This window comes from Astyanax mexicanus, chromosome 14 (genome assembly GCF_023375975.1).
Source record: "Astyanax mexicanus isolate ESR-SI-001 chromosome 14, AstMex3_surface, whole genome shotgun sequence".
Lineage (NCBI taxonomy): Eukaryota > Metazoa > Chordata > Actinopteri > Characiformes > Acestrorhamphidae > Astyanax > Astyanax mexicanus.
Window position 1 is genome coordinate 43,719,552 of NC_064421.1, and position 24,128 is coordinate 43,743,679.

At 38.4% G+C, this 24,128-nt stretch overlaps 2 protein-coding genes across 3 annotated transcripts; one reads left to right on the forward strand and one right to left on the reverse strand.

Moving 5' to 3' along the window:
* Positions 1 to 1,525: 1,525 nt before the first annotated feature.
* LOC103026664 (uncharacterized) lies at positions 1,526 to 4,874 on the reverse strand. 2 transcript variants are annotated; one of them, XM_049463925.1, is made up of 3 exons: positions 4,843 to 4,874; positions 3,544 to 3,703; positions 1,526 to 2,502 (listed from the first exon to the last, which is right to left on the reverse strand). In XM_049463925.1, exons 2-3 carry the CDS (start codon positions 3,696 to 3,698, stop codon positions 2,040 to 2,042), a joined length of 618 nt encoding a protein of 205 aa, XP_049319882.1. In that variant the 5' UTR covers positions 3,699 to 3,703; positions 4,843 to 4,874; the 3' UTR covers positions 1,526 to 2,039. The 2 variants fall into 2 exon arrangements, with proteins under 2 accessions (XP_049319882.1, XP_049319881.1); XM_049463924.1 differs by lacking the exon at positions 4,843 to 4,874 and adding an exon at positions 4,046 to 4,751.
* A 14-nt stretch (positions 4,875 to 4,888) lies between these two features.
* LOC103027147 (uncharacterized) lies at positions 4,889 to 9,237 on the forward strand. Its single transcript, XM_007258943.4, is given in 4 exon segments — positions 4,889 to 4,969; positions 6,627 to 6,775; positions 8,177 to 8,219; positions 8,221 to 9,237. Coding segments are annotated over 4 exon segments (582 nt in total). The 5' UTR covers positions 4,889 to 4,960; the 3' UTR covers positions 8,602 to 9,237.
* The last annotated feature ends 14,891 nt before the right edge of the window (positions 9,238 to 24,128 follow it).

Below are 24,128 nucleotides of genomic sequence, written 5' to 3' on the forward strand. Positions count from 1 at the left end.
GATAGACTCACCTCTGAATTGCAAAACAGCTAGCGCTGCGGTTAGCGGCTAATGCTATTGCTGCTCCAGCAGTGCTAGTCGGTTTTAGCAGCAGGCTACAGGTGCTTATCCCCAGTGCTGGATATCTAAACTGAAACTCCTGTTTAATGTTATACTTCAGCAGAGTGGCTTTATTGCTCCTTAATACACTGAAAACACTGATGATTTTTGGGGAAATCAGTTTGTATTTCTTATCCTACAGTGCATAACATCAATGAAATCATTCAAGGTATCAGTGGGAACATAAATAAATTGTTAAATTTAAATAATTAAATACTTATTAACTTTAACAGTGCATAAAACGTAAGAAGACGTGAGGTACAGTATGCTAGTTAAGACAAACCTATAATATTAACTGTTAATCTAGTTATTTAGCTGGAAATTTGTTTCAGTTTCACTCGAGTTTGCTTATAGATAAACTATTAATGAAGGAATTAAGCAGCACAGTAGTTGTCTAAGCTGGTAACATAATACAAATACAGGAATTGTGCCTTCTGACTTTTCTGTATGTTTAACAATAATTTTCTTTTCAGTCAGTGTAAAACTGCACTAGTGTCTTCTAAAGGCAAATATCCACAGTAGAAATTATAGAATGTTATAGAAAGGTAGAGAATGGCTTAGTTATAAATGTTTAAGAACAAAAATGTAGCATTTTATCTGATTGGCTGTAGTTGAAAATGACTGGCAGGTACCCTGCCCACTTACCCCTGCAATTTAGTGCTTTGAGCTGCAGAACTGCATGCTGGGTCCCCCCGGGACTGGACAGAACCCCAGCATCCTCACAGGACACTAGCATTCAGTCTGAGCATGATTTATGATTCTCCACCAGAAAAGGAGCTGACCTTTTTCTCCATCTCCAGGTACTGTGTGTCTCCCTGTGCATTGGAATATTTATATATATATGTATATATATATATATATATTTTTTTTTTTTTTTTTTTTTGCTTTGTCATACTGTACATGTGCATGCACTTATGCTAACTCACTGTTGTTGTTGGAAGGGGGTTGGAGGAGGGGTTTAGCTCAGGAATGGTGTGAAATGGACAGCTCAATTGAATACATTCAGTTTGACTCTAGAACAGTGGAGAACTGAACCCATCATCATTTAGTTGTGAACAGGCTTCTCTCAGAGAATAACAAAGGCCCACATAGGGTGTATTTTGTGCTAAAAGTTTTACGCAAAAAATTTAATCCACAATCAAAATATTAAGAATCAAAAGGAAAAAGTGTATGTTGCAAAAGTGAAGAACTATTTAAATTGTATATTTTAAATATACTTAGTTGCTTTATTATTCTTTGCTGTTTTTTGAAAACATTTCACTTTGGATTTTGTCACCTTTTGCCTTCATTTTTGTTTTTGTGAATTTTTAAGACTTTTGTTTCTGAAATCTTCTGTTTCTGAAGCTTCTGCTTCAGTTTTATGCTTTTGAGTTTTGGCACAGGTTTCATGGGTGGGCGGGGCTTAGAAGAATCAATCTCATGAAAGTTTCTCAGGAGTAGAGTTCAGTTGACTGCCCTGAGAAAGTATATAATACATTTTGTTGGCTGTCAGGACAAAGAAATATATTGCTTGAATGGATATGAAAATTAATAGGAGTGAATGGGAGGAACAAGGGATAAAAAGTGGCAAATAAACGAGTGTCGTTTAAAACAACAGTGAAAATGTGTTCGGTGGGCCTGCCCTATCCAAAATGAAGAGAATTGGTCATACAAAGGTACTGTAGATGGGCATGCTTACCAAAAATTTGTACACCAGCATGTATCATGCAATCGGACTGAAAAATCTGGAGTTGAAACGCTATTGTTAACTTAAAGAATAAGTTATATGGCAAACAAATGCGCAGATAAAGGAGAATTCTAAGAATTAGACAACAATATGCAACCACAATGCAACACGCAACCGTAATAAAGCACTTTAAAATGATTGGTTAAAACACATTTACATTATAACCATTACACATAAAAAACATACCATGGGACCAGTTTCTGCCACCAAGTGTCTACTTTATCATTATGTAATTTGGATCGTACGGATAGTTTTGGTGTGTCTCCAAGTCCCAGAACTCCACCTTCATAATGGAGCTGCCTCCAGGAGACATCGTTCCCTTCACGTAAGCGTGTTTCCCCAAGAACTTGATTTCGCTGCCTGTGCTTTTGGCTCTGGTGAAGGAGCCGTTATCGTAATACATCTGGTGGAACAGCTGCTTGTTGCAGGAAATGCGATCTTTAGAGACGCCCAGAGCAAACCAGTTTTCGTACAGGTTGTAGTCGTACGGCACGGAGAACATTATCATCAGTTCTCCAACCCAGTGTTTGTCTTCGTGTCTGCAGATCTCGTAGGTCAGGACCCCGACGGCTCCGCATGCTGTTCCTGCGGTTTTGGTGAAGGAACACGCCTCGATCGTCCTCTTCTGTATCGTAGGCTGAGGGGGGTTGTGTGAATATCCACTTCTGGTGAAAACCCTAATAAACAAAAAGATACATAAAACATCCAGCATCCTATCATGCTCTGGCCACTTTATCAGAAACAGACACACTGTAACCAACTGCTGTATTTTTTACAGTAAAATTATACAGTACATTACTGTTTAAAAGATGTTTTGTTGTAAAACTGCAGAACATAATGCATCTTGGATTACCTAAACTAAACATCTAAGACTTACAATACAATTTTTTTAGTATGTTACACAAAAGTTACAGCTTTCCTATTGCACCCTGACTATATTTGCATAATGGACTTGCCCCATCATATTATACAGTATAACAATTTTTCATTTTTCTCCACAATAAAAGTGGCCAGTGAGTGGAAGCACAAGACAGTAGGTGTTTCTAATAAAGTGGCCAGTGAGTGAAACTATTAAGAAGGTGAGTGGAAGCACAGGGAGTTTATAATACAGTGGCTGGTAAGAGACAGCACAAGCGCATAGGGGTTTCTTTTTTCTTTTTTTTCAATTTTCTCCCCAATTTTACAAGGCCAATTACCCAACCCACTCACTAGGACTCCACCTATTACTAGTGATACCCCAACACAGGAAGGATGAATACTAGCACATGCCTCTTTTGATACATTTTTTTAACTGCTGCTGATTCAGCATTATCAAGTAGCATCACAGCGCTCGGAGGAAAGCGCATCGACTCGGTTCCGATACATCAGCTCACAGATGCCTTGTGCTGATCGACATCACCCTTGGGAGTGATGAGGGGAAAGATCACCATCTACCCAAATAGAGAGAGCAAGACCAATTGTGCTCTCTCAGGACTCCGGTAGCCGATGGCAAGCTACATGAACAGGATTTGAACTAGTGATCTCCGGATCATATTGGTAGCAATTAGCCTGCAGAGCCAGCATAGGTGTTTCTAATAAAATGGCCAGTGAGTGTAAGCACATGAGTATGTTGTAATCAGTATGTTGTAATTTACTGTATAAAGAAATTCATCAAGTCATAGCATAACACCAAAGTGAATAACTGAAATAATAAGGTAATATTTTATTTTTTTATTAACCTCGGGTTTGTTAGGATGTATTTATGGCTGCAATTGCTGAGCTGAATTGAGATGTTCCTGTCGATGCGTAGTTGCTTGGATATTTCCTCAATGGTGGTGTTTAAGAGGGATCCTCCCACTACAGCCGCTGCAGCCGCAACTGCTCCATAAGCCATTCTGTCTGCAGAGATAATAACACAATGGCACTAATCAGTTAGAAGGGGCCCAAAATGCTCTACAAAGTTCCTATATCAACGTTAGTGTCAGTTTTATTTAAAGAGTATGTGGCAAGAGGAGTGAATAAATAAATATTTATTAAATGAATAGTGAACGACTACGCCACCTAGAGGAAATTTCCCTCTTAGGAAATACAAGAACACACAGGCCCAAGACACTTAGAGACCAGAGACGTAGTTTCCAAATTAAAACAAGTTTTATTAACAATTATTAAAACAAGATTACACACCTAGAATCACAAATCGACAAAAAAAAAAAAAGAAATATATCAGGACTGAGGGCTTACCAGGACAGAAGGACAGCAGGGGAAAAAACATCACCTACACAAACACCCACAATTACGGGGAAAAAAAAAGAAACTAGGCAGAGAAAAATAGGAATTAAACCAAATTACTAGCAAACCAAACACAAAATATAAAGAAAATCAAGGGAAGGCTTCCAACTGACCAAAATAATCCTCAAAAGAGAATAACCCCACAAAATAAACCCACACTCAAAAGTCAAGTTACAACAAAAAGAAATATACAAAGCAAAATAGAAACGCAATTAAAGAAAAGAGCTCCAAAGAAAGGAATACCCAAATTAACTCAAACTCCAACACAAAAGGTTAGACACACAGAAGATAGATAAATTAGGTTAATCAAAAATATGGAAAACAAAATACAAAATTAGACAAAAAAAAGGCAAAATTAAGAAACTAAGAAAAAAAAAAACTAAATAACACAAAAAAATGAAAAGCCAACATAAATCAATAAGAAAGCACAAACTGAATTAGCCAAAATAAATCAAAACAAAAACTAATGAAAAAGCAAAAACTAAATCAAAGCAAAACGAATCAAAACAAATAAGACAAAGCAAGAAACTAATTTAAATCAAAATTAATCCAAACAGAAACTGAGACAAAACTAATGAAACAAAACAGCAACACGGATCAGCGAGGATCAGTATGCAGACAGCAGAAAATGGTACAGCAGCTACAGCAGACAGCACGTACAGCAAGCAGCAGCCAGAGCAGAGAGCACCGGCAGGCACAGCAGAGCATCGCAGCCGCTATCACTGATCAAACTAAAAGGGAAACCTCACCAGCCGAAGCACAAAACCCAGCGCCGCTAGTCCGGCGACTTTAGAAGTGATCCAAAACCGCGCTGATCCAACCGCGCTGAATGCCGCAAGCCAGGAAGTGAGAGACCCCGGGAAAGAGATGAGTGAGGTACAGGAAGTGCACCCCACAAAAGGGTCCCCGACCGCCCAGCACCTTAAAGTGCTATAAATATTAATGCTTAAATTTTGGTAGTTACCTAGTCATTGAGTTAGTAAGTTATCTAGTCAGTGAGTTACCTAGTCATTGAGTTAGTAAGTTAGCTAGATACCTACTCAGTAAGTTACCTAGTCAGTGAGGGAGTTACCTAGCCAGTGAGTTACCTAATCATTAAGTTAGTGAGTTACCTAGTCAGTGAGGGAGTTACCTAGTCAGTGAGTTACCTAATCATTAAGTTAGTGAGTTACCTAGTCAGTGAGTTACCTAGTCATTGAGTTACCTAGTCATTAAGTTAGTAAGTTAGCTAAATACCTAGTCAGTAAGTTACCTAGTCAGTGAGGTAGTGAGTTACCTAGTCAGTGAGTTACCTAGTCATTAAGTTAGTGAGTTACCTAGTCAGTAAGTTACCTAGTCATTAAGTTAGTGAGTTACCTAGTCATTAAGTTAGTGAGTTACCTAGTCATTAAGTTAGTGAGTTACCTAGTCAGTGAGTTACCTAGTCATTAAGTTAGTGAGTTACCTAGTCAGTGAGTTACCTAGTCATTGAGTTAGTGAGTTACCTAGTCAGTGAGTTACCTAGTCATTGAGTTAGTAAGTTAGCTAGATACCTAGTCAGTAAGTTACCTAGTCAGTGAGGTAGTGAGTTACCTAGTCATTAAGTTAGTGAGTTACCTAGTCAGTGAGTTACCTAGTCATTAAGTTAGTGAGTTACCTAGTCAGTAAGTTACCTAGTCATTAAGTTAGTGAGTTACCTAGTCAGTGAGTTACCTAGTCATTAAGTTAGTGAGTTACCTAGTCAGTAAGTTACCTAGTCATTAAGTTAGTGAATTACCTAGTCAGTGAGTTACCTAGTCATTGAGTTAGTAAGTTAGCTAGATACCTAGTCAGTAAGTTACCTAGTCAGTGAGGTAGTGAGTTACCTAATCAGTGAGTTACCTAGCCATTGAGTTCACTAGTCAGTGAGTTATTGTGCCTCTAGGTAGGTACTAGATAGCATTATTTGATTAGCCTTTTCATTACTATAGCTAACAATTTCATATACTTCAGCATTTAATGGTTATACTTAAGGTGGTGTGATTTTGGCTCACCAGAGATAAGGTGTAAATAACGGGATTGCAGGCTTTACATAAAGGTATATTATCTAGCTAATTAATTCACAGAAAATCCACAAGAATTTACAGAAAATCCTCGAAAACACAAAAATGAAAGCATGATCAAACTGAAATCATTTTCAAGTAATAATAAAATAACAATATGTATTTAAAAATAAAATGTATATTTGCTATATTATTTTAATATTTTAAATTTGCAACATACACTTTTTTCTTTTGATTCTTAAAAAATGTATTGTGTATTATTATTATTGTTATTATGTTTTTTTTTTTTTGCATAAAACCATTGGCACAAAATTCACTCCATTGGCCCACACCAGCTGAAATATTCTACAACAACCACTAGGTGGCATTTAAAACCTTCCAAACAGTGGCTTCACCAGGGGCCACTTCCTAATGCTCATGAAACAGCTGTTATACATATATAAATAACATCAGAATAATTTATTTGCTAGTAATTACAAATGCTTCTTTATGAGATGAGTTTATGTTAACAGGTAATGGCACTTTTAGCATCAGCTATTATTGCTGGAGCATCCCTGGCCAGCACCTCCATCGTGCAGATATCCCAGACCATGAATACTGACAGAAACATCACTATTGAAATCGTAAACTACAGTGAAAGGTACACCCTGACAAATCCCAGGTGAGCAGGGATGAATTTCTTTCTTTTTTTTTTAGGTGTTTTGACTACATTCTTATATGTTAATGAACCTTTAACTCCATCCAGTCTGATTTATAAATACAGTCAAAACGGTCTTCAAAATTATTAATAGCATTAAAGCATTATAGTCTCAGAATCTGATAAAGCCAGGGTTGCACTATGTGATTTGTGGGGTTGAAGTGGTGTAGTTAAGGATATCTAGTCGTTTAAAATATGGCGTTTATTCCCCACCCCAATGGGGAGGTGTTAGATACTGTAAATATAATCTGATACCACTGTAAAAGCTGTGTACTGTATCTATAGGCTTTACTGTAAGGTTTAAGTAAGTGACTTATAGACTATACTAAGTTACAAACGGTCTTTTTAGAAAGCCAAGACTGTCTGTCCTGAAAAAATGGTGAGGAGAATTAATTACAAATTAAAAATTACTTACAAAGACAGTATGGAAAATGCCATTATATTTCTATTAGTCCCTTAAAAAGTATATATACAAGTGCATCTCAAAATAGAAAATAGAATGTCATTGAAAAGTTACTTTATTTCAGTAATTCAGTTCAAAATGTGAAACTCATATATTATATAGATGTATTAAACACAGAGTGATCTATTTGAAGTGCTTATTTCATTTATTGTTAATGATTATGGCTTACAGCCAATGAAAACCCCAAACATCAGTGTCTCAGACAATTAAAATATTATATAAGACCAACTGGTACTTTTGGCAGTGTGGGCAGTGTGCCAAGTCCTGCTGGAAAATGAAATGCGCATCTCCATAAAAGTTGTCAGCAGAGGAAAGCATAAAGTGTATATAATATAATATGTATCTAAGAAGAAAAAAATACATTTCACTACAGTGATTAAAATATATACTTTACTGTATATAAACTACATAAAAAAATCTGTAGTTTATATTAGTTATATACAGTATAATGCAAATTTGCCACTGTGAGTTTAAAAAATAATTTTTATGTATCTGACCAATTCGTCCCTGGAATGGCAAAATATATGGATCATGTTGACATATGACTTCTTCTATCATGTTTTAAATGGGTTAAAGTATTTCATGAAATGGTAAAATACCTCACGTTCAACATCTGATATGTGTTCTAAAATGTTCTTTTGAATAAAATTAGGTCTCATATGAGATGTGCAAATTCTTGTTTTCTCTTTTTATGTTTATTTAATTCTATTTTACACAACATCCTATATTTTGCATGTGGGGTTGTAATTATTTTTAAATGAGTAAATTATTTTAAATAAAACAAATTGTGTTAAACATTTGTTAACACAAAATATTGATTAATTATAATATATATAAATATATATATATAAAGTCAGATAAAATGTATTTAGACACTCATGATTTCTCTTTCTGTGTATTAGGACCTACACCTACAGCGGATACTGCCACCACCCTCCACAGCCGAACCTTCAAACAAAAGACTAAAGAAGTGTGCTGCTTCTCCAAAACTGCACACACTGCCTGCGGTTCTGTCGGAGTTCTGACCTACCAGATCCTCAGCGATGCACAGGACTGGGTGGGAGAACTGGCCTTAATGTACTCTGTACCTTATGATTATAACCTGTATGAAAACACTTTCGCTCTGGGCATTTTTCAATCAGGTTTTCCATGTGATGAGGATCTGTACAACCAGATGTACTACAAAAGTGGTCCATTCATTAGAGGAAACGGGACAGGAAGCAGCACTACGCACTCTGATAAAGATGCTGTTGTTAAGGGAACAATGTCCTCTGCAGGCCAGGCAGTTATGTGTGTGGAATTTGATGATAAATTGTCCAACATTTAACCGAAGAAAGGTACAGACCTGATTCCAGCCATGCATACCACATGTACGTTATGTACACGTGATATATAATTCAGTGAATATATATAACGGTACAATTTACAGGTTTTAGGCCACTAATCCCCTTAATATACATGATTCCTCTTTGCAGTGAGAGAGAGTTTACCAAAAAAAACTCCAAATCACATTAAAACAGATGCAGGTAAATATAGATTCAATAAAATCTGAAGAACAAAGCTTAGTTACAGATATCTCCTGGACAGCCAGCACCCTAGTGGATGTCTTCATGTCTTTTATCAGCAGCTCACCTGATTTACCAAACCAGGTGTTGATATGATCATAGCTATCTGGGCAGAAAATCTCCTTATCTGGGCAATAATAGCTCTTTATTACTCCCCAGATAAGGATATTTTCATTTTAATTTACACAGAGGACTAAAACTTTTAAACAGTACCGTGACAAATCTATTAAAAAAATACATCAATAAAGTAATTTGATTTATGCATAACATGTGTAAACACTCATCCTGCACGTCTGCCTGCAAAAGAACATAAATGACAACAAAGTGCATGTCTGATTACTCTATATACTATTCTACTGTTTATAAGCATATGTTCAGTAAAACAGCTGTTCACATGACTTTTCTTTTGTATGATTCTTACAGTTTTTCCACATTATATACACACAAAATGTGGAACTAGGCACACAAATCCAAAAACACTAAGCTCATGTGTCGACATTGTGACTCCAAACAGCTAAACTCTAAGCACAATTTCATATGTTCTCACTCAAATATCATTCTAACTCACAGCTTCACAAATCACTAAACACAAATTGCACCATTTAGTAAACCTTGGTCACCTAAGAATCACTGGCCTTCAGATACATAAATAATAAATACATTTTTGTTAGCTCTTTGTATGTGAACTGATTCTCCTCGTCATGTTTCTAATTGTACACACATACGTGAAAATTACAGTTATGCAACCTTACTACATACAGTAAAAATGGCTTACATTTGTGTGGCATATACATGTAGGACTGTAAATGCTATATTGGGGGGGGGGTTTGAGAAACTGAGCCAAGTTTCTAAAAATGTGTTCAAACGTTCGGGAAAAACTGTAATTGCGAGATAGTGACACCTAAAGCCCAGTTAAGGAACTAATTAAAGTTGAATCTAGCAGGGTACAAACTTAGTAGCCATCAGTAAACCAGTGACAAAGAGGGATAAACTGGATAAATCTTCATATAATATTTACCCTAAGAAATGTCAAATGTATCAATTCATGTATCCAGTAATTCTATCCTTATCCTAGGCATATTCCTTTTCACAAATAATTAAATTAAATCAGTATTTCTTCACAAAGAGAGACAACCCCACAAGTCAAACATTTATTAAGATATCCAGATGGAGCAATATAGAGCATAAGATCTTTCTACAATTTATAAGTCATACATTGTTTGCTATAAGCCTCAGATATCTCTTCTTTTACAGTACATTACTGTAACAAACTGTTGTAAGCACATCCTGCTCATGACGCACTCAAAAATATTATTACACATTGTAAAAAAAAAAAGAATTTAGACCATTTTAAAACTCAGAGGCTTCATTTTTAGTATTTTTTTCTCCATTTTTTTGCGCCCTTGTTGTAAATGCACAGAGATTTGTATGTAACAGAGGGCCTCAAAGAATACAGTAGCTAGGAGAGGAGAACATGATGCCAAGATGAATGAAAACTGTGATTAAAAATCAGGGTTATTCCACTAAATATTGATTTCTGAACTCTTAAAACTTTATGAATATGAACTTGTTTTCTTTGCATTATTTAAGGTCTGAAAGTTCTGCATCTTTTTTTGTTATTTCAGCCATTTCTCATTTTTTGCAAATAAATGCTCTAAATGACAATATTTTTATTTGGAATTTGGGAGAAATGTTGTCTGTAGTTTATAGAATAAACAACAATGTTCATTTTACTCAAACATAAAGCTATAAATAGCAAAATTAGAGAAACTGATTCAGAAACTGAAGTGTTCTCTTAATTTTTTCCAGAGCTGTATATGGATGGTGCTTCAATTTGGAGGCTTCAGAGTGCAGTTCTTGACTATAATCGTGTTTTTGTCACTGTGCATCTAGCCAAATACAGTCTGAATGTTCAGATGTGTCCTTGCACTGCCAGCTTTATCAATGATGCATCAGGAGGTGGTAAGTGTGGACTTGGGCGAGCCAAATATCTCAGAATGCATTCTGGACTCCTCAGGAGTTTGTACAACAAAGAACACTAATCTGAACAAAGTGGGCTAATATAAACCCATGAACACAGTGCTGCACGTTGGGTTGTGCTCTACCTGACCAGATCAGAAGAGGGAGCTCTCGTGACATGTGTATGTTCTTCAGTCCTGTAGGAACATCATCCCATGTGGCTCCTCATGAAGCTGCTGAGGGGAAGCGCTAGGTAGGCCGGAGCGCTGCCTCAGGAAAGCTAATTGGCTCTTTAATTACTTAAGAACAAAGTCTGGCTGCAGTTTTAGACTTCCTCTAACTGAAGCATCCAATTCCCTGAAGAACGGACTCTGCGCTGCACTGTAGCGTAAACGACTGCCGTTATGTTGAAAGAGAGAAAAAGGCTGCTGTTCCATTACGGCTTAGTTTAAAGCAATCACCGGGCCGAACCCCAGCCCCCCTGGGTCCCACTGCCCACGGTAATGTCCACACCAGCCTCATCACGGAGACATTAATGAGGAAGGTTTTTCTCCATTCGGAGGAGAGCGGACACGCCGGGGCCGCTGGAATCCGGCCCGGCCCCTACAGCAGAGAGAGAAATTAATTTGTATTGTAAAATCCCGGGAACAGTGGGAGTCGGCACGGATTTCACAAAAGTCTGTTTCAGCGATCAATTTAAATCTGTTTCGCTCTCCCCTCAGAAACCAATTAGGAAATTTAATTTGATCCGCTTTTGCTCCGGCGGCATTCGCGGCTCAGCCGAGCCCGGAAGAAATTACAGAGGAATTGATCTGATAGGAACTGTAGAACCAAATCCAGCACTGTTCTGCTGTGCTCTCTGCTGTGCCTGTAAAGAGCTACACTAACAAGAGCTGCAGTAAACACCGCTGCTGAATCTGTGTTACTGCTGCTGCGGCTGCTGATGATGATGATCACGGACAACAGCAGCTCCCGCAGTGCTGCATCTTCACAACCCGCCAGCAGATGGTAGCAGCGTCTACTGAGTGAGATTTTCCCCAGACCGACTGAGACTAATCCGGGTTCATTCCACCACACTGCTCCTATTCCACAGTGACCTTAATGACGTCACAGTGGTGATATCCTCAGAGTTACTGCGGACCACAGCACAAGCTATACATATAGTAGTATGAAAAAGTTTGAGCACCCCTGATCATTTTCATGAGCTTCCTTAAATATCATTGGTTGTTCAGATCAGCAATTTCAGTTATATAGCAGTGATATTTGAGAAGTGAAATTAGGTTTTTAGGATTTACAGAAAGTGTGTAGTAATTCTTGAATCTAAATTGGGCCACACAGAACTCTTGTGTCTCTGTTTTTCTTTACCTTTTCCCTCCATGCATGTTCCTCCACATGCTCTTGTTTGTGTTCGTCTGTAGCTCCGCCCCAGTTCCCCGTGTTCTTCCACATGCTCCTGTCTGTGTGTCTCCCTGTTCATTTGTAGCTCCGCCCACTTGTTACCTGTCCTCAGATGTTTCCCGTTTCCTATGTATAGTCCATGTGTATTTATAGTCTGTGTGTTTCCGTTCTCCTTTGTCGGTTCTTGTACATCTTTTCGTCTGTTAGGTTGTTGGTTTTCTTAGTTCTTAGTTGTTGTCTGAATGTCTATATAATCCAGAAATCATAGGTTGTAAATAGCTTGTATATCCTTGAATCTTGTTTAAATGTTTCCAAAATGTCAACGTCGTAATTTTCTGTTCCTGTGCATGTGAAACCTAGTGCTAGGCTGTATTTTCTTTGGCTGTTGTATTTTCTTTGTTTGGATTTTTACTTGCTGTTTTCAGTTTTTTTCTGTCAGAGATACAGTGGCTGCTTTACTCGTAGATGATGCAGCTTTAAACTTGTTTGTTAATCTACTAACTAATGAATGTTTTTTTTTTTTGCAAAATAAGTAAAAAAAGAATTTTGGCCTATGGCCCCATTGCTGGTGGGTGTTGGCCTCTGCCAGGGCTGCTCCTTGTCCACAATCGTGTTTGTGATGTTCATGGACAGGATATCAAGGCCTAGTCGGGGGTGGGAAGGTTTGCTTTTTAGTGAGGATTGGCAGAGGACTGCATCTCTGCTTTTTGCAGATGATGTTGTCCTGATGGCGTCATCATTCTGCAACTAGCAGCGCTCACTGTTTTGGTGAATTGAATGTGAAGCAGCAGTGATGAAGACTAACACCTCTAAATCAGAGGCCTACTCCAGGTAGGAGATGAGTCTTTGCATCAAATGAAGGAGTTTAAGAATCTCTGGATCTAATTAACGAGTGAGAGAACGATGGCATTGTGAGATTGGCCAAAGAATCAGATCAGCAGGGGCGGTTTGTGTGCACTTTACCGAACTGTTGTAATGAAAAGGGAGCGGTGAAAAAAGCTAAGCTCTCAATCTACTAGTCAATCTTTGTTCCATACTTAAATCAAATCAAATCAAATGTATTTGTGTAGCGCTGTCACAAAGCAGCTTTACAGAACAGAGAATCAGACAAAACACTCAGCACATAATACAGAAGCTCCAGTGAGCACAGTAGCATGGAAAAACTCCCTCAGAGCTGGAGGAGGAAGACACATTGGTCTGTGGAATTGGTCTGTGGCTTTGACTAGAATATCTAATGAATTCCAATATTAAAGTTCAGAAATATTTTCAAATATATTGGAAATTACACAAAATTGCTAAATTATTTTTCATAAATGTTTTAAAAGGAATCTCTGGAATTCAAGAATAGAACCTAAAATTTCATGAACGTAAGAATTCTAGAATTTAATTGGACATGTCATTGAAATTGTTGAATTGAAAATACGACATGTTTTTGGAGTTTTGTTTCAGTGCCAGGGAAACGTTACAGTTCACATAAGGATTTCTAAAGAATTCTAGAAATGAAATTAAATATTGGGGGAATTTGAAGACTTTATTTCAGTGCAAGAGGGATTTTAGAAATCTGTGGATCAGTCTGGAAATCTTCAGAATGCTGAAATGCAGTTTGTAAAATGATTGAAGTGGGGGCGCCAAGTGGTCCAGCGGTCTAATGCACTACCACTATAAACAGGAGGTTGCAGGTTCGAATCCTGTTCATGTAACTCTGCTACATCAACTGGTGGTGACCAAAGGGAGCACAATTTGCCTTGCATCCTCCTGGTGGGTGACTGACTTCACATGTGTTGGAGGAACCCTCCTAGGGTCACATGCGCCACTGGTGATGGGGACACTCGAAGGGGTGGGATGCTTGGATAGCCAAATTGGGAGAAAAAATGGGAAAAATCTGAAATAAAAAAAATAAAAAAATTGAAGTAAAAACTTCTGAAATCTGTACAAATTATTTTATTCTGGGTGGATCTGAGGCAGAAGCTTTTCAAAGATGACTGCAGGTCGTAACATCTGAGAACATAGCCTGTCTGAGCTCCACCCACTCGTGTGTGTGTGTGTGTGTAGAGAGGCAGAGAACACACACAACTTCGATGTCACCACACATTTCTCTCTTTCTCTCTGACATGGCCTTTCACTCTGCATGGAACAAGCTGTCATTCTCTATGTGTGTGTGTGTGTGTGTTTGTGAGTGTGTGTGTGTGTGTGTGTGTGGACCCCCGGGGGTGCTCTTTGTGAACTGGTTCCTCAGACGTTTGTGTGAAGTTGGGGGAAATTGGATGTCAGCCATGTTTGTCACATTAATGGGTAGTGTGTGTGACAGAGAGAGAGAGAGAGAGAGAGAGAGAGAGAAAGAGAGAGAGAAGAATAGATAGAAAGAGAGAAGAGTAGATTAAACTTTGAATTAAGCACACTGTTTTTGTCATGGCACCTTTAAACCTAATTTCTTTAAATAAGTTCTCTACTGATTGGCTTCTTCTGATCTTATGTTGTTCATCTTTCAACAAGTAGGTTGTAACTTCTGAAGGCTGAATGGGTGGAGCTAAACTGATGTATGATGACTGGAAGGGGCTAAAATACTGTAGGCTGATGGAGGCAGGGCTAAACTGCTGTAGGCTGAATGGGTGGAGCGTAATCGCTATAGTCTGAATGGGTGGAGCTAAACTGCTGTCGGCTGAATGGGAGGAGCGTAATCGCTATGGTCTGAATGTGTGGGGCTAAACTGCTGTAGGCTGAATGGGTGGAGCTAAACTGTTGTAGGATGAATGGGAGGGGCTAAACTGCTGTAGGCTGAATGGGTGGAGCTAAACTGCTGTAGGCTGAAAGGATGGGGCTAAATCGCTATATTCTGAATGGGTGAGGATTAATGGGAGGGGCTAAACTGTTGTAGGCCGAATGGGTGGAGCTAAACTGCTGTAGGCTGAATGGATGGGGCTAAACTGCTGTAGGCTGATGGAGGTGGGGCTAAACTGCTGTAGGATGAATGGGACTGGTTAAACTGCTGTAGGATGAATAGATTGGCTTAATTTCTATAGACTAAATAAGGGGGACTACAATGATAAAGGCAGAATGGGTGGGGCTAAATTGCTGTAGGCTGAATGGGTGGGGCTAAACTGCTGTAGTCCTAAATTGGTGGCACACACTGCTCATATTTTTATTAAACTGTGGGGGTCTTGACTACACACAGGCATGAATACATTCACACACACACACACACACAGACACACACACACATATTGTCAGTCTGAGGAGCAGAAAGAGCTGAAACACACTTCCTGTGCGCTCTCTGCCCTCTCCTCTCTCCTCTCTCCTATCTTGCTGCTCTTCGATGCAGAGAGTTAATTAGCCAATTAAAGCCTAATTAAAAGAGTCTTTAGAGAGCGGCCCAGGCAGCTCGTATGGGCTGGAGGAGATCTCTCAGACACACCTGCACACACACACACACACACACACATCTTCATACACACACATACAGAATGAGGGGGTGGGTTAATGAACATTGGGCAACCCATGTATTTTGATCTAATGTAAATTTAATCCACTTTATAGGAAAATTAAAACACCTGGATGTGGTGACTGAAATACACACTGGCTTAATTAATAATAATTAAGTATAATACCGTATCATTGCTTTATGGGGGGGGAGGAAAATAAAAGATTTCAGTCCATGTCATTGTTAAAGCATTTCTATTGGTCCATTCACCATGAAATTTTGATACAATATAAATGTTCCTTACATCTGCCAGAATTATATCTTGCCAGATGAAATATATCAAAAAGTGAAAATCAGATTTAAAAAAAAAATCAAAAAATGATTACATATTATAATTTATCATATATTAAAAAAAAATTAAAAATCTGTAATTAATCCAATAAAACATTATTAGCTATCTAAAGTGTGGAAAAATAAGTCCAATTGAATTGTAATGAATTTTAAAACTGATTCACCTGAGGCTGCATTTTTACTCTTCAAAAGCACCCAAATACCTCACATCCGCAAAATGTAAATTTTCCTCACCCAGAAGGAAATGGACCCTAAAAAAGATAAACACTCACAATTACAGAACCCGTCCCTGTCCTAATCCTCCAGACCATTTCCCTGTACGGAGAGAGAGAGAGAGAGAGAGAGAGAGAAAGAGAGAGAGGAGAAAACGCTAATCTTTACTCTTCATTTAAAAGCCATTTAAAATACATTAGTTGCTCTGTAACTGCTTCAAACTCCATTATAATTACCCACTGAAGGCCCGGCCCGAGCTGCAGGGCTTAACACTGCTGCACACAGAGACACAGAGAGGCTACAGCTAAACGACACAGACAAGATTTTAATATCTCCTCAATTAAACTACCTTTCAAAAGTTTGCAACCACTGTCTGCGTAATGATTTTAACTTCACATAGAATACAGTATAGGATTAATTATAAACTGAATGACTGAAATTCTATCCAGCATATTAATGATATTAACACCAAGAATAAAGCTCTAATTTTATTTACATCCAGAGTGAAGTTTTAATGCCACTAATATTCAGAATGAAGCTCAAATAACATTATGATCCAGTATGAAGTTCTAATAACATTAATATCCATTATGAAGCTCTAATAACATTAATATCCATTATGAAGCTCTAATAACATTAATATCCATTATGAAGTTCTAATAACATTAATATCCAGTATGAAGCTCTAATGACATTAATATCCAGTATGAAGTTCCAATAACATTAATATCCAGTATGAAGCTCTAATAACATTAATATCCAGTATGAAGCTCTAATGACATTAATATCCAGTATGAAGTTCCAATAACATTAATATCCAGTATGAAGCTCTAATAACATTAATATCCAGTATGAAGCTCTAATGACATTATTATCCAGTATGAAGCTCTAATAACATTAATATCCAGTATGAAGCTCTAATAACATTAATATCCAGTATGAAGCTCTAATGACATTAATATCCAGTATGAAGCTCTAATGACATTAATATCCAGAATTAAATTCTAATAATATAAATATCCAGAATTAAGCTCTAATAACATTAATATCCAGTATGAAGCTCTAATAACATTAATATCCAGTATGAAGCTCTAATGACATTAATATCCAGAATTAAATTCTAATAATGTAAATATCCAGAATTAAGCTCTAATAACTTTAATATACAGAATGAAGCTCTAATAACATTAATATCCAGTATGAAGTTCTAATAACATTAATATCCAGTATGAAACTCTAATAACATTAATATCCAATAAGTAGTAATATAGTAGTAATATAATTAATAAGTTAATAAGTTCTAAAAACATTAATATCCAGAATGAAGCTGTAATAACATAAATATCACAAATTAAGTTCTAATCAAATTAATAGCTAGTATGAAGCTATAATAACATTAATATCAAGATATACGTTTATATTAAATTAATATCCAGTATGAGGTTCTAATAACATTAATATTGGGAATTAAGTTCTAATTAATTTAATATCCAGTTTAAAACTCTAGTAACATTAATATTAAGAATTTAGTTCTTAGTAAATAAATTTCCAGTATCGTATATCTGTTATGAAGCTCTAATAACATTAATATCCTTAATAAAGTTATAATAACATTAATATTCAGTGCATATGTTTTACAGTGTTTTTCTGTATGTAATTTGTGTTGCATTTTAATGTGGTAGTGTGTAAGTGTATGCGTATGGTAATGTGTGTTCCTGTGGAGAACTGGCTGAACTGAGAGACTCATATGGTTAATGCAAGAGAGAGCAGATGGGACACACCTGTACCTACCTCACCATTGGCCTGTGTGTGTGTGTGTGTGTGTGTGTGCGTGCGTGCGTGTGTGAGTGTTTAGGTCGTCCGGGTTCCGCTGGTTCTGCCTCCGCTTTGGACCAGATGGCACCATGGAGGAGGGCGGACCCCTGCGGCTGGTGACATCACCATGGAGACCGGTTGCCAGGCCTACAAAAAAATAAAGAGAGAGAGAGAAAGTGAGAGTGATCAAACAAACCAAATGTTTCCCTCCACACTTTTTCCTCCACAAGGGGGCGCTATAAACTTGCACTCTACCAGCACAGCCTCTGCAGGAGGACAGTGAAGATGGCTCCAGTCTGAATTTAAAAGTAACTGTAAATATATAACAAATAATTCATAACATATATGCGCAGTCACGGGCCACAGACTCTGTAATAAGACAAATAATGAAATTTACCACTTATAATAATACATTTTCTAGATTACTGTCATTTACACATCATTTTACTTGAGTTACTTTATCTTTATCTGTCTTTAACAGTGTTGTGTAAACTAAGACTTTTCAATTTGATATTTCGTTTCATAATATTAATTTCTCTTAATGTTATACTCCTTCATTACGGCAACCATCCGTTTCTTTGGAATTGCCATGTTTTCCTAAAATCTCAGAAACATTAATGTAGGCAGAGTTGCCAGATCCAACAAAAATATCCAGCCTAAAGTAAGTCTAAAAGCCGCCCTTTAGAAGCTTAAACTAGCCCAAAATATATGTCTGTCACTTGATTAAAGCAAATGGAAAAACAACAACTAAGAATGTACGACTTAGTATTCTGTTTATAAGGGGTTTATTATCAATATTGCTATGTATATTAAAGTCATTATTAATATCGTAACATTAGTGTTTTATTAGTTTTGTAACAGTTTTATATCTCAGTCAAGAAAATTTAATAGCAACATATTTATCAAAAAAAAACAAAAAACGGACTTTTACTTACTTTTCTGTTCCTGTCTCTCCTGTTTATCTTCTGGTGATTTCTGGTTACATTGTAATTTTTTAGTTTGTTTGTTTGTAGCTCAAAAAAATGCACCCAGCCACCTCTGAATTTTCACCCGCGACTGGATTTTCAAACAAACCCAATTTGTGGAAAAACTACGAACCTGGCAACTCTGAATGTAGGCAGTAATAAAGAAAGGAAAGGAGATGAGGAGCGTTATGTCATGGCAACCCCTAGCGTTCAAACTTTTCGCGAGCCTCTCTAAAAAAGGAAACGGGCCATAGTGTGGACAGCCCTGGGCTAGGGGATGTCAATAGGGGGCAAGAATTGTTTGGATTGGGACGAGCCCCAAGAGAGTCCCTAAGTGTGTAGATGTGAGGGGTTTACTTTATCCTAATGAAGCTTCATAAAACACTTGCTTCAAATCCAGGCAGGATTTACACATCAGTGTGGCAGACTGTATGTGCACACACACACACACACACACACACACACAAACACACAAACACACACACTTTATCCCCTTCACAGTCTGGTGGTGCTGCTTTAGACGGTTATTCAACTGTATACAGACAGGGGAATTAGCATTTTTTACAGTCTCTCTCTCTCTCTTCTCTCTCTATTTCTCTCTATCGTCTTCTCTTTTCTACCATCTATCTCTTATTTTCTATTTCTCCCAAATCAACACTGACCAACACAAGCTCAGACTGCAAATATGCAAAGACAGCGGTCAGACACTGGTCTTGTGGGTGTTTTGGTTCTACTTCAGGAGGTCCATTCCATATGGGTCCTACCAATTACTGCTGAAAAAAGCATGGACTGTTTAACATCTCACAAAAATGAAGCCACCACATGCCTAGCACCTCTGCTGGCTGGTTGCAGTATGATTTGCAACAATGCCCTTCCCTATAGGTTTTAAGACAAAACAGCCTTGCTCATTTTTTATTAAAAAATTATTCTGCTAGAGGTCGCCGGATCGAACCCCAGCTCATGCAGCTTTGCCATCAAGCTGCCGGCGTTAGAGGGAGCAAAATTGGCCCTGCTCCCTCTGGGTGGGTAGATGGCGCTCTCTCCCCACATCACTCCTATGGTGATGTCTGCAGCACAGGGCGTCTGTGAGCTGATGTACCAGAGCCGAGCCGCTGTGCTTTCCTCCAAGCGTGCTGGCTGCTCGGTAATGCTGCATCGGCAGCAGCTCGAAAAGAAGCGGTGGCTGACTTCACATGTATCGGAGGAAGCATGTGCTAGTCTTCACCCTCCTGGTGTGTTGAGGTATCATTAGTGATAGGGGGAGTCCTAATGAATGGGTTGGGTAATTGGCCGTGTAAATTGGGGAGAAAATGGGAAAAATTAAATAAAAATATAAAAAAAAATAAAAAAAATTATTCTGCTATATCGTATTAAGGCGGGGCAACATTGTTAATTGAGTGATTGATAGCCTTGGCTGGAACAGGCAATCTGCATTATATGGAGTAGCAGAGCTGTAGTCAAGCTGTCAGCCAACTAGTAGCCATTCGTCAATGAGATGAAGGAGAGCCAGGCTGAAGTTTGCAAAAGACCATAAGTATTGGACCATAGAGGACTGGATTAAGGTCATCTTTTCTAATTTTCACCTGGTCATCTAATTGTTAGTCTTTGTGATGAATCAAGAGCCACGGTATCCAGGGTAATGTCAGCAAACCACCAAGAAGGACCAACCACATCCAAGAGGATTAACTGTGGACGCAAGAGGAAGCTGTCTGAAAGGGATATTTGGGTGCTAACCCAGATTGTATGCAAACAACATAAAATCACGGCTGCCCAAATCACGGCAGAATTCAATGTGTACCTCAACTCTCCTGTTTTCACCAGAACTGTCTGTCGGGAAATCAACCCTCCACTGAGCAGGATGACCGTCATCTTATTGGCATGTCAGTCAGCAACCGCAGAATGACATCAAGTGACCTACAGAAGGAATGGCAAAAGGCAGCTGGGGTAATTGCACGGCAAGAATATTTTGTAACTGGCCCCTAGAGGCATGAAAGCTAGAAAAAAGCCTTTCATCAGTGAGAAGCAGAGGAGAGCCAGGCTGAAGTTTGCAAAAGACCATAAGGATTGCACCATAGAGGACTGGATTAAGGTCATCTTCTCTCATTTTTACCTGGTCATCTAATGGTTAGTCCTTGTGATGCATCAAGAGCCACAATATCCAGGGTAATGTCAGCAAACCACCAAGAAGAACGAACCACATCCAGCAGGATTAACTGTGGACACTGTAAGAAGAAGCTGTCTGAAAGGGATGTTCGGGTGCTAACCTGGATTGTATCTAAACAACATAAAACCACAGCTGCTCAAATCACGGCAGAATTCAATGAGCACCTCAACTCTCCTGTTTCCACCAGGACTGTCTGTCGGGACAGTAAATTATTGTGCTCTAAAACCAGGTGTTTCAGTTTCAGTATGTACAGTCCTGGCTTGGGTAGTTTGTGATGAATGCATGCATTTAGTATACCATGAGTAGAATTAGTAGCCTTTCCATGCCATAGTTGTAGTTGGCTTCATTCACTGTGTGCTTTTTAAAGAAGCTTTCTTAAAATAACAGTGATGCCTGATTTGGATCTTTCCTCTTGCAAGTGGGATGTGACTTCACAGATTGATGAGATGGAGATGGAGACAGAACGGTGAATCAGCTCCAGGGAGGAAAGAACCCAAAGTAAGGAGGAGGCAGCATAAGCCAATGGTGGGTTACGAACTTCTACTGTATTGTACCATTCCACTCCAGACCTGCTATTTTAGCTACAATTCTATGGAACATATGGGAATGATAACATGGCATCCATACTTATGGACAATTCTAGGGTTTTACAAACAGGTACGTACAGTCTAGTATGACTTTTAATCCCTACTGTGTTCAAATTCCATTAATAACTATGTAGCGCCTCTACATTCTTACAACACTGGCTGGCCACAAGAGTAGGTGGAGCCTGTAGGGGAGATGCTATGTGTAGCTACAGGTATATTGGTTCCACACAAAGCATACTGTTCAATTGTGATGTCTGTACAGGTTTTAAACTACAGAAATCAATCACAAACTGTAGCACCAGAGCAAAATCAGCTTTGACTAGTCAAGTCTTAAGAGACTCAATTACCTCACAGTCTGCCTCCCCTCATCTTCTCCATATCTCTCCATATCTCTCTCCCTCTCAGCCTCTCTGGCTCTAATCCTGACTGCCTGCTCGTTTCTCATGAGCCTGCCTAATACCACGCTTTGTTCATCCAAACTGCTCCCTCAAGTGAAGGGCAGAGGAAGATAAAATGCCGGCAAGTTTTTTCAGGCCGACAACCAGACTGAGAGGCTCTTCAAACGAGGAACAGAGTTAGAGATGCTACAAACAAAGAAATAAGATCTAACTCCTTATTAAACACCTGAGACTCCAGTTTCTTAACTTCTAAAAGACCAGTCTGGTGGGGAATTGACTGTGCAGTGTTGTCTCCATTACTCTGAACCTACTTTGGCCACCATTGCTATGGACTTCTAGAAACGTTGGGACTAGGACTTAACTGTTACAAAGTCTTAAGTCGCACTTGATCTAAACTCTGACTTAACTACTACATTACCACAGGCCTATCTCAAACTCAACCCTTGAAAAGGCTTGGTATTCATTCAGATTCATTGCTACCAAAGCATTGTTCTTTACTCAGATTCAACTAAAACTTGATTCTTGAAACTCATTCTTGACTCTCTTATTTACAATTGGACTTCTAGAAAGTCTTAGTCTTGAATGCAATCTTACTTGAACTCAACCTTTACTTGGCTTCAATCATGATTTAAAACAAAGACTTGGTCTTGACTCAGACTGAACAGAAAAGTACCAATATTTACTCTGACTCAACCATGACCTGGAATCGACTGCTTACAAAATCTCAGTCTCGTCTTGACTTGACTCAATTTTGACTCTGATTTAATTACTACATCAACTCAGCCTTGACTTCTATACAGTCTTGGCCTTTATTCAGACTCAGCTTCAACAAATTCCCAATCTTAAAAAAGCTGCATGAAAAGACTATGCTGCCTCGTGTGGATCTTTCCTCTCAAAGTGGGATATGGCTTCATAGATTGAGGAGATGGTGAAGAAGGGCCATAAGGTAAGCCGATGCTGGAAGCCAGTGCTGTTAAGCCCATATGGACACAGTAAGACAGAAGTGGGCACACAATATGTGATACCATGAAGAACCAATAGACAAAGTACAGTTTGGAATCAACTTCAAATTGGCCTTTATTTGGACTCAATCTTGACTCAGACTCAGTCTCAACTCGGCTTTAAATACTACAAAGACTTAGCCTTGACTCAATAACTACAAAGTCTCTGTCTTTATTCTGGGTCAATACTGACCTGGACTTGACTACTACAAAGTTTCAGTCTTGAATCAGACTCGATCTTGACATGACTTAACCATTATAAAATGTTGTGCCTTGAGTCAGACTCAATTACTACATTCTTGACTGGGACTTAAGTTACACTTGATTTAAACTCTGACTACTAACTACTACATCACCTCAGGTCTGTCTCAATCTTAACTCCTAAAAAGTCTTAGTCTTCACTCAGACTCATTGCTAGCAAAGCATTGATCTATACCCAACTAATCCAACTAATCCAAATCTCAGTCTTGACTTGGACTTTTCTACAAAGACTCTTACTTACAATTGGACTTCTTACAAATGGTCTTATTTTTGACTGCGTTCTGACTTGAACTCAGCCTTGATTTGGGCCCAATCCCATTTCACCCCTTGGCCCTACCACTTACCCCTTCTTTTCGAGTGTAACCCTTCCCCTTGGAACAGAGTTATAAGGGGAAGGGGTAAAATCCTGCCCCTAAGAATTGGGACAACCTTTCAAGCACCCGACATGTCATCAGAAGCACTAAAGTTCAGTAACCGAGCTGCTGCTGGTTAACTAGTTAACTTTAGGGCGTATTTTATTGTATGTCTTCAGAAAAAGGGGAGATGATTCAGAAATAATTATTATTGTCCATTCCTTAATTCCTCTGTGAAGGGACTTGTGCCTTGCTGCAGCCCCTGCTGTCCCCTGCTGCACCATTTAAGGTGGAATGGGAAAGTTTGTCCAACTACTAGCAATCTTTTTATGCTTGTTATGAAGAATTCGGCCATAAAACATTGAAACTACACATTAAACTCTGGTAATATAGTGCTAATCATCAC